This window comes from Agelaius phoeniceus, chromosome Z (genome assembly GCF_051311805.1).
Source record: "Agelaius phoeniceus isolate bAgePho1 chromosome Z, bAgePho1.hap1, whole genome shotgun sequence".
Classification (NCBI taxonomy): Eukaryota; Metazoa; Chordata; class Aves; order Passeriformes; family Icteridae; genus Agelaius; species Agelaius phoeniceus.
The window spans coordinates 3,522,510-3,533,831 of record NC_135303.1 but is presented as its reverse complement, the minus strand read 5'-3'; the positions used below and the strand labels follow the sequence as shown (position 1 = coordinate 3,533,831).

Genomic DNA, 11,322 nt, shown 5'->3' with positions numbered 1-11,322 from the left:
GGGCTGTGTGAGGGACCGGGCGGGTGCCTGAGGGGTCTCGGGGGCTCCCGAGGGGTCCGGGCTCTGTGAGGCACCGCGCGGTTCCGAGCGCCCCCACGCTCCTCTCGCGAGACGTGGCGGCGGCCGGCGGGGCTGTGCCGGGCGGGATCGCGGTGCGGCCCCCCCCCCGCTCCTCCCAGCGGCGCCGCGGGGCGGATGCGGCGGGGCCGCCATAGTGCGGGCGGGAGGAGCCGCCGCCGCCCCGCCGGGGACGCGCTCCCGCCGCCCCCTCCGCCGCAGCCGGGAGCGGGCGGAGCCTGCGCGGCGCTGCCGGCTTTTTTCCCCCCGCATCCCTCCCGCCGCGCCAGCTGAGGAAGCGACCGCGCTCCTGCCTGGGCAGAGCGGGATCGGGCGGAGGGACCGGAGGCACCGTCACCTGGCGCTGCGGCGGGGGCGGGGCGCGGCGCCTTGTCTGCGGCAGCCCCGGGGCGCTGTTCGGCCGCTTAAAGCAGCGGGGCCGCCGGCCGGGAGGGGCGTTCGGAGCAGTGGCGGCCGCAGAGCGAGGGGAAGGCATGGAGGGCAAGGATCTGGCAGCGGGGTCCGCGGGGGATGAGGGCTCCAAGGATGCGCTGGGCAAGCCGCTGGGTCCCACGCCGAGCCAGAGCCGCTTCCAGGTGGACCTGGTGGCCGAGGGGCCCCGCAAGTCATGCGGGGACATCGGCGTGGCGGGTAAGGGAGGCGAGGAAGCCAAGGGCAGGTTTCGGGTGAACTTCGTGGACCCCTCGGCCGGCGGCGAGAGCCCCGGCGAGCCCGGGGGAGGCAGCTCGGAGGGCGGCAACGTGAGCGGCGTCCAGAACGGCGGCGACACGGTGATGAGCGAGGGCAGCCTGCACTCGGGCGGGCACCACCACTACTACTATGATACCCATACCAACACCTACTACCTGCGCACCTTCGGCCACAACACCATGGACGCCGTGCCCCGTATCGACCACTACCGGCACACGGCCGCCGACCTGGGCGAGAAGCTGCTCCGGCCCAGCCTGGCCGAGCTGCACGATGAGCTGGACAAGGTGAGAGCGGCCCCCGGGCTCCCCCGGCGCCGGGGGTGCGGCGGTTTCTCGGAGTGTGTCGGCAGAAAAGCTTAAAAAAAAAAAAAAAAAAAAAGAAAAAGCCGAAAGCTCACCGAGCCTCGAGCAGGCGCAAATAGCGCGGGTGCATAGCTTGCGTCTCAGTTCTGTTATATATATATATTTTTTTGTCTTTTCGTGACGCAGTGGTATCCATCCCCCCACACACACGTGCTTTTGGGAGATGGTCGCCCAGTGGGAGAGGTGTTTAGAGCCGTAGGTCTGTTTCCCCCGTCAGCGAGCCGGGGATCTCTTACAGGTTTTCCACTTCCAAATCGCCTCCAGCAGATAGGGTATTGATTCGGATAGGGTATTGATTCGGGGGCTCGCCGTGGGAATCAGTCTGGGAAGGGAAGTGAAAACATTTGGTAGAGACGCTGACAAATAAAAAGAAAAAAAAAGTAAATAAATAAGGATGCGCTTGCTTTGGTAGCGGCTTTTGGTAGGTTTGTCTCTGCGGCGCCGAGGCAGAGCCCGCTGGATCCGATGGGATCGGATGCTGCTGGATCTGCACAGGCACAGATCCTGAGCGAGCCCTCCCGGGGCTGCTCGGTGCCTCCTGCGCCGCCGTCAAGGCTTGAAAAATTTCGGAGCTGTGCGTCTGAAGCTTTTTTTCTATTTTGGACTACGAGTCCGTGTGTTATTTGAGACGAGTTGACAGCGAGAGCCTTCTTTGCATTGCAGGCTGGCTTGGCTAGAAGACCAGCTTTAGCTGAACATAGAATTAATTTCCTAGACTTTTTGGTTTTTTTTTTTTTTTAAGCTATCATCACTAAACTAACTCCAGATAAACATTAAGCTCTTGCAGTGCTGTTTTCCTCACAGTTTGAAAATTGGTGTATGGCTGTGCTCAGGAGCCTGTGTTTTGAGTGGGGTCCTTCTGCTGGGTTTAGGGAAATAAAGGAACACAGGGACCACATTCCAAGGAAGTGAATATTTTGTTTCCAGAACTTTTTTTTTTGCATCCCACTTTTCACTCCTCATAGGTGAAGTTCCATGAGGAAAGGTGTGTTCTTTCCGGATTTACTTGTTTCGCACCATTTTATTAGGGTGCTCGGTGCATCAGCACTGATATGTGGGGTTTGGGGTTTTTTTAGGGACTGTTGGTGATCCTTTAAGTGTATTTTTGACACTGACTGTGGAATTGTTCCAATAGAAATAACTGGTTGGTGTATTGCAAAGATACTTGTTTGTGACATCTGAGATAAGATGTCAGATTTTAATTACTAACCACCACTGCAAATTACTCCTGCCTTCCAGGTCCCCTTTTGATGGAGCCAAATGATGATCTGTGGTCTGATTCTAAGTTAGTATGAAATCGAAATTGACAATTACTGCTATGTGTTTGGAGCTGGGTAAACTATAAATAAAACACATGTATGTGCTCATGTAGTACATGTGAAACCACGTTGGTTTTCTGTCCTCTTGCTCCCCCAAATTTCTGACTCCTGGTCCATGATGGGATGACCAGGTGTTGGATACTCAGCATTGTAAGCAAACATTTCTCAAATTTCTAAGGTTGGCACATGGCATTTTCAGTGTGTTGCAGCACTGTGGAAAGCTCTTTGATACCATTAAGATATTTCAGTGCAGAATACAACATATTCTGGAGCTACAATTTCTAAAATTGTAATTTCTTTATTAAGAAGAAATTTATGGCAAGGAATTTTCTTTGTAGTCTGTGGCATAGAGGAGTGGTAGACAACCTAATTACAGGATAATTATCAAAACAGTTTTATAGTGAGCATTAATTAAGTCAAATTATTAATTTCTTAAGTGTCATTAATTCGTTCTGCAGTGTGGATAGATGTACATGTGAAGATACTTCTTTTTTTAAAGCCATGCCCCGTCTGCTTGTGCTCCTCCTCCCATTAAATAAATGTTGGGGTGGAATATGGAATTTCGGTTGCATTTGATATTAATTTTTTAAAAGGTCACAATATAGACTTCAGAATTTTAAGTTGAAGTTCAGTGGAGTAATTCAAGTTTTCTGTTGCAGGATGTTTAATGTCCAACGCAATTAAGGTGTTAGCAGCTACTTAGGCTTATAAGAAGTAGAGAAGCCATTTATTTTTGCTTCCAACTTAGCAAAACACTTTCCAGTTAAAGCTGTGAACGGAAAAGCTTTTAATAATAATAGGGGTGTGTTGTGCATGCTAATAGCGTTGGATACCTACATTCCTGGCAATCTCATGTCAATCTCAGGGGATTATGAAGTACATCCCATCTCTGATTATGTACTTGGTTTGCGAACACAGAGCCCTGATAACTTTTAAATCAAGATGGTTCTGTGCTTTTATGTGAAGATGTTCTCAAAGCTGTTGTGCTTTTTTTTTTTGTTTTACTGTTGCCAGGGGGCTTTTTTGTCTCCGTTCTCAGAGTGACTTCAGTTCCCGCTGACTAGCAGGTCTCTACTGTTGGGTAGTGCTGTGTGCATTTGGGAAAGCAGCTTGAACAATTAACCTTGCTCTTTAGCTGTGGGTTCTGTACCAGTTTATCAGGTACAGCACGTCTGTGCGAGGCAGCTGGTACATCCTAGCACCCTTACAATAAAGTTTGCACAGCCTATTGTTGTGCCTCTGCTCTTGACCCGGTGCATCAGGAGCGGCAGATACTTTGTGTAAAGAGTGGATCCAAAGCCGGTATGGTTCACTGCTTTGAATGCAGCTATTTTATCCAGCAGTTAAGAGTTCCTGCTATTCCCTTTGCTTTTAATAAGTGGATAAATGTGAGGCAACGTTGGAGCATTGTCGATGCCAGTGCCCAATATAGAACAGATTTTTTTTCTTTTCCTTTAGCTTTGTTTGGAAGCTTCATCTGTCTAACACTTGTACTGATTCTGTTCTCACAGAAAAGCAGTGTTGGAAGAAGAGTGACTGTTTGGGGAAGACACACACGTGTACTGGAGGGGTCCCATTTCCAAAGGGTTTGTCCTGCAGTCCTGCTGGGATGGGTCTTTGTGTGGTCATTCCAGCAGTGGCTTTTCTCATAGGAAAGGGATTGTTCTTGAGACTGGCTGTGGAAACACAGCTGGGTGATGCTGGAGCACTCTGAGGTGGATGAATTGCATAACACTGGTCTTGGTTGATCATATTAAACTCCAGGTGAGGGGTCTTGCCTTAGCATGTCATTGACTGCAGATAACTAAGGTGGTCAATCTGTTCCTTACCCAGTTGGTGCGTGTTGATTTCTCTCTGCTTTAGAGAGATGAGAGAGAGAACTTGGTGATGCTGTTGCAGTTGCTGTCCTGTAAAGAGAATGTGTTGCAGGAGCTCTGGTCTCCGTAGATGTTGAGGGGAGAGGGTGTTCATTAGCAAAGAAGTGGGAGGGAAGTCAGCATACCATGTCATGCAGGTTTTTCTTGCACTGGTGTCCCCTGCCCTCTTGAGGGGGATCTGTCTTCAGACCATGGGAAGATTAAAAGTGTTCTTTTCTTAATTTTTTTTTTTTTTTTTTGCCTGTCTTACAGCTTTTCTTGGGTCAGCTACATCTGTACACAAAGATAAGCCTGTAGAAATACTGCACATGCCTTTGTGCCCCTCACTTTATCAATACCATGTCATAACATCACACACCTTACTGTTCTGACAAGTGTGTACTGTTAGGGTATTCAGCCCTGCACACTGTAACCCGCTGAAATAATTTAGGATTTTTCTGTATAGCACTGAGTGATTTGGGGAGGTTATTATTATTTTTTTTTTTTTCCTTTAAGACTAGATCTCGCTGTGTATGAGTGGTTCTGATTTGATCTTTGTGCAGTCCCTCGCAGCTGTGCTGAGTGGATGTGGTGTGAACCAAGCCCTCTGCTGGCAGCTCTGCTCTGCTGTTTGTTAAATACTCACCGGGAGCACTGACAGGGTAAGGTGCTGATCTCAGAGGAAGATCCCTACACCACCTCCACCCCATCCCCATCAGGATCAAGTTATTAATCAAAACAAAAAGAAATCCCAAGGTGTTTAAAAACACAAGTGTGCTTTGCTTCCTCCCACACAAAAATCTGTGCACCTGTCATTTGAATTTGGAGACAAGTGTAAGAAAAAAAGCAATTACTGGTAGTCCTGATACAAATTGAGGGGGTTTTTGTTTGTTTTTACTCCAGTGGGATGACTGTAATTGTTTTCAGTTGTCTTTCAGGCTTTGTTAACTATTTTCTCAAACGCTGCAATTATTCCTCTGACCTGACGACTTCAAATGTTTAACATAAGCACAGTGAAAAGGTCTGTGTATGGCACTGCTCTCTAACAAAAATGTTTTCTGTCTTGAGAATGTTGAACAACTGCTGCATCTCTAATATTTGTTTAGTTGTATTTTCTTTCAATTTGTGGTTTATGTTCGCTTAGCCTGTAATAAAAGCAGAATTCAGGTAAAGATGCATAAAAGGCTAAAAGATTGTAGGATATCAAGCAAGCTGACCCTGTTATGTAAGGTCTGTATTTAAGAGGTCCTTCTTTCCCTCTCACAGAAGATTGGGACCCTCTTGCAGATGGTTTTTATTGCACCACCTTGCTGAATCTTGTCTACAGTCTGGACGTCTGTTTCTTTCTTCAGTCCCTGTTATTTTTAATTTAAATTACATTTCCTTCTTGCTGTCCCTCATACATGTGAGCAGAATTTGAATCTTCTTTCTGAAGTTCACTGTACTAAAATTAAACAAGGGAAGCTCTCTTAGTCTTGGTCTCAGTGCTGTTGTGTGTCCCAGAAGCCTATAATTGGTAACTGTTCTTTCATCAGTTTTAAACAGCAGTGACCTTAATGCACCTGTACTCAGGCTTTACTTGCACCGTGCAGAGGAATGTTTTTATGCTTTTTCAGCCTGTGTCAAGAATCCTCACTTTACTTACACTGATGCCCCACTTAAGCACAACTATTTTTATCAAGGAAAAAATGAGTGTACCGCTCTGTTTGCAGTAAATAATATTGGAGTTCCAGGGGTTGTATTTTATAAAGATCATGTATAATTTGTGGTTTTATGTTTCTTGATGCTTGTTTCTCTTGAATCTTTGATAAGTCTTTAGTCCAGAATACCCATGGAATGCTAAAAAACATGACCTGTGTTCAGCAAACTGCTAATGTTGTTCTTATTACTTTTTTTTTTCCCCCATGTCCTAGGGAAGCTGGAAGTAACTGAACCTTTAGCAGCTTATGAGGCTCACAGCACAAGTGTGGACTGCTGCTGAAAGGAGTGAACTTTTTGCTGTCACAGGTCTTAGTTGGATCTGATACAGATCTGATCTGGTTTACAGAAAGCCTACACCCCCTCTGCTGTGCTGTGTGTGATGATTCAGTTCCCTGATCCAATACTTAGGGGTTCTCCACAGTCTTTTCACTGCACACAGGCATCAGTAAAAAAGTTTTGAGTGTGCACTCCTAATATAAGTATATTAATTTGCTTCAAAATTTTATATACATGTGCTAATGTACAAATAATGTGTATAGCACAGAGTAAAACTTCAATAGTGATATAAAGATGAAATTCACACTTCCTTGTTTTCTCTTTATTAACATTACAAAAAAAGTGTCCCACTCCCAGTGCACTGTTTCAGAGCTGGTTAAAGAGCAGGGCTGCAGAATTCATCTTCACATTAACTTTTTTCTCTTTTTGTACTGTACTTGATTAGATGTCAAATGATTTCCATTCAAGAACATTCTTGTAGGGGAGGAGCTTGGCAAGATCAGTATCTTGAAGTAATTTTAAACCACTGTACTACATCTTCTATTGAATACTTCAGATTTTTTCCTAAAGCCTCATATAATACTCATTCATGAGCAACCCCAAACCCATTTTCCCCACTTCTTGGTATAGGTAATAGCAATCACACTATGGTCATTGGTCTCAATTAAGAATTTTCTTAATTAGTTGACTTCAAATTATTTGCCTTTCAGAATTTTGGGAGCTGTCCAGTTTTTACAGTTTAAATCCGGAATGGTCTTTGATTTATTTCTGCACTTCACCCTACTGATTATACCTGACAAACTTACTGACACTTCATTTATGCATAAAAAATAACCTTGGATGTATTGTCTGTGCCTTGTAAACGTGACTGATTTAAGGATAAGGTGACAAAAAGAGTAAAGAAATTCTAAAAAATTACAGTTTTAATAAGAGGGATTATCTCTTGCATCTGCATTTTGTTAGTTAACTTCCCTTCTTTGAATCCACTGCTCCTGCTACAGATGATTCAGTTGTTTGGGTTTTTTTTGAAATTCAAAGAAAATAGCTCTGTCTGTTCCAGCTGTGAAGGAACTGTGATGCTACCCAACTTGGTCTGTCAGTCTGCATGGCAGAGACTCCTAGGACTATTCTGAGTAATACTGCTTCTGAACAGTAAGCAATTTGGCAACTTTGGCTGAAATGTGGTGCTGTGCCAGTGAGTACTCTTCTGTGTGAACATACCAGCCCTGCTCACTTCTGGCTCAGGGCTGTGCTGTAGCTGCATTCAGAACATGACATTAAAAATTCAGGTGGTACTTTAAAAGATTTTTTTAGGATTACTTCAATGGGCTCTTTAGTCTGCTGTAAGCCAACAGATAAAATGTAATTTTTCAGGAACTTACTACATTGGAGCTAGACTTTTTATAGAAATGGGATGTTTTATTAGGGTTTTACTATTGCTGCTCCTGCTTTCTATTTCTTGAATACAAAGTGCACCGTGTTTTGCAGAAGTAGATGAAAACCAAAAGCTGTTAAGAGCAAGAATGCCTCAAATTAACCTTAGTTTTGGGGCGGAGATGACTTGTGTGCTGGTTTTGGCTGAGGTAGAGTTTATTTCCTTCCCAGTAGCTGGTGTGGGATTCTGTTTTGGATCTGTGCTGGACACAGGGTTGGTAATTCAGAAATGTTTTTCTTTTTGCTGGGCATGACCCGCACAAAGCCAAGGCCTTTCCTGCTCCTCCTCCTGTGGCCACACTGGTGAGGAGGCTGGGGGTGCATGGCAGGGGACACAACCAGGGCAGTGACCCAGATTGACCCAAGGGATGTTCCAGGCCAGGTAATGACGTTCTCAGTATAAAAAGTGGGGGGAGAAGGAGGAAGGGGACATTGGGAGTGACGCTGTTTTTCTTCCCAAGTCACCGGGATGTGATGGGACCCTGCTCTCCTGGAGGGGGCTGCCCAGCCACGGGAAGCAGGGCATTAATTCCTTGGTTTGCTTTGCTTCTGTGTGTGTGGCTTTTGCTTTCCCCGTTGAACTGTCTTCAACTCAACCTGTGAGTTTTTACCCTTTAGTTCTCTCCCCAGTCCTGCTGGTAGAAGAACGAGTGAGTGGCTGCTCGGGGCTGGGCTGCTGGAGTTAAACTGTGATGACTCGGAAACCTGATGTGTCCCAAACAACTTCTTGACAAGACTGAAATGGATTCTCTTTTGTACTTAACAGCAGAACATTGTATTTCTTGGACTACACTTGAGTATGCTAAGCCTCTCTGCAGGAGGCTTCCTAATTGGATTTACTTCAGCTCTTTTGCAATCAAGTGCTGCATCTGCTTCATTCTGGAGCGTATCAGGCTTCTGTGTGTCAGATACTCATGTGAAAACTACCTGTGTTCAGAGCGTGGGATCCACTTTTCTTGTGAAGTGTGGTTACTCCTTCCAGGACAATGGATATCCAAAGGAAATATTGCACTCAGTGCACAGTAAGGAGTAATTACTTCTGCAGATCATTCAGAGTGCAGTGGTGGTTCTGGGAAGGGTCGTACACATCAGTGCAGAAATGAAGATGCATTCTTGAGGTGTGGAGTAGACTTTGTGCATTTCTTTCCCTTGAACTGAAGGGGTTGGTTGCCCCTACACTTGTGCAGGAAGTCATGCCTCCTGCAGCTTTCTGTTAACCAGAACTGCAGAGACTGGAAAAGGAAATTTGGGCTTTTTTGGGGGAAAGTTTGGTTTTTTGGCAGGAAGGCCTTATTTTAGCTACAAAATTTCTGGTAGTGCAGACCATAAGCATTTGGATTTTCCCAAATGCAAAACTACTGAACAAAGGCCTTTTCTTGTTTGTTTCTAATTTTCATGATCAGCTTGCCCAGAATTTTCATACCCTCCTTTGTTTCGGAGGGATGTATGAATCAAGATGTAAAGATGTGGGGAAATTTTCTTTATTTTGCAGAGTGCTCTCATTCTTTAATTAATGTTTATGCTATGGGGGAAAAGCAAATATTATTTATATTTCTGATAGGATACTGGTCTTGCATACCTGTAGATGTCAGCAAGACTTTGCTGCTTTATCACATGTCAAAACTGCTTCAGAGAGATGCAGCCTTCATGTAATAAGCTTAGAGATTTGTCAAGAAAGCTGTGTTCAAGTAAGACATTAAATTAGTGCTAATCTTCATCAACAGATCTCTTTATTTGTAAGTATACCACCTTGAAAGAAAAGATTTACAACTAAGCTGAAATCAATTGCTTGAGTAAGTTTCCTGATTAAATCTTGCTAACTTAGTTAATACATCATACTACATGGAAGAGCTAGGGGATGAGTGGATGATTATCCCTTTAAAAGAATTAAAGTAAAAATGGCTTTTTAAGTCATTATAGATACAATATATACATGCACACACATTAAAAAAAAACACACTGTTTAATGTTTCTCTATTAAAAGCAGTGTGCAAGACAGAAATACAAGCTGATGGCAGAAGCACATAGCTAATCCTTCAGTTGACATGTTAATTGCAACTATAAATTTCTTCTATTTAAAATTGCTCTGCTGCAATCACAGTACAACACTCTTTAATTTCAGCTTAAGATAACATTAATGTTCGGTTTGATGCAATCTCTTTTAAAATCTCTGGAAGTGGATGCCAAAGGCATTTGCTACTATATTTTAATGTATAATTGTAGAGAAGGTAATATAGTCAAAGCACTTAAGTTTTGGTCTCTTGGCTGCAAACCTACAAAGGATTTCCTTTGACTAAGGTGAGTAACCAGTGTTTGTAAGCTGTTCATGTTTGAATCCAAGGAATCCCGAGTTTCAAGATCTGTGTTTTTTCCGGGCGATTTATCTCCTGCTGTTCTAGGTAACTTCTGGATGCCATTTAATGGCTTAGTAGGCTTTTTTTAAGTTATGACTGTAAAGACACCAGGGTGGGAATTAGGGCAGATTTGCTAATAGAATTTATAATTCATTCCTGTTTTATAACCAAGTAGTAAAATACCTAATACGACTGCTGAAATTTCTAAACGGCTGTCAACAGCAATGACTAGTCATTGTTCCCTGATAGTATTAATATTTTGAATTAGTTCTTTGAAGAAAGTGCTAAGAAGGTGTTAGGCAGACTGAGGTGTCTTGAACAGTGTCTTTGTGCCATGTTTTCCTTTCTGTGTGCTACCTGACTGGGTTTTCTTCCCCCCTGGGAGCAATGATGATCAGTCAAGCTTCCCATTAACTCCTGAAAAACCTGAGCCTCTGAATCTTTTTCGTTAGCTTGGTTAACTCTTTTTAACTAATAAATAAATAATCAGAAATCTGTCAATTGCTCCAGGTGTTCTCTGGAAGATACTGGCCTTTCTGAGTAGCAGTTTCTAAGTGAGGGGTAACCCTGTCTTGAATACCAAAGATTCAGATTGTTACATCTTTTAGAATTTACACTTCCATTGCTCTGTCATCAGTATGAGGCCAGTTACAAGGCATTAGTTGAGAGTTGTCCTTAGCTTCCATACCTGTCACCATCCTTCTTCCAGCAGAGCAGGACTAGTTTACAAAATACTGACCAGTCAGATTGTTCTTTAAGAGAATGTTACATAGAGTAAGATTTTTTAAAAGTTATTACCAGTGGTACTTCCTCCCTTTGGAGTTGTTTGTTTCCCTTACAGGAATAAAAACCACTTGAAAACTGTCAGACTTGGCAGAGCTGTTTTCCAAGTTTAGTGTTAAAAACTCACTGTGATTTGTAGTTTACGAGCAAAGTTAAAAATAATATCTCAGCCTCTCTTGAGAAGTGATTTCCTGAAAAAATGGTTACAAACAGTACTGGGTGTCACCAACTGGAGTCAAAGACTGGTGAAAACTTCTATTCCCTCCTGTGTATTTAAGTACTGAAATACTCTGGAATCTCATGCAACCAAACTCAAGGCTTTTCTTGATAAAGGACTTATCATAAGATTGTCTGGTGTCCCTGGGCAACAATATGATTAAAATCATTCCGTGGAGATTTAGGTGTTTTGGGAAGGAAGCTCAGTCCTCTTGATCTCTTTCACAACTGTGCAGATAAAAGCAGTAAAAGA

At 43.9% G+C, this 11,322-nt stretch overlaps 1 protein-coding gene across 2 annotated transcripts in view; it reads left to right on the top strand.

Annotated features, from left to right (window-relative positions):
• The first annotated feature begins 206 nt into the window (after positions 1-206).
• SLC12A2 (solute carrier family 12 member 2) overlaps positions 207-11,322 on the top strand; it is a 54,531-nt gene continuing 43,415 nt past the window's right edge. For both annotated transcript variants that reach the window (XM_077171315.1, XM_054653399.2), the window contains exon 1: positions 207-1,052. In XM_077171315.1, coding sequence (XP_077027430.1) covers positions 552-1,052 — 501 coding nt within the window. In that variant the 5' untranslated portion in view covers positions 207-551. The remainder of the gene's footprint in view (positions 1,053-11,322) is intronic.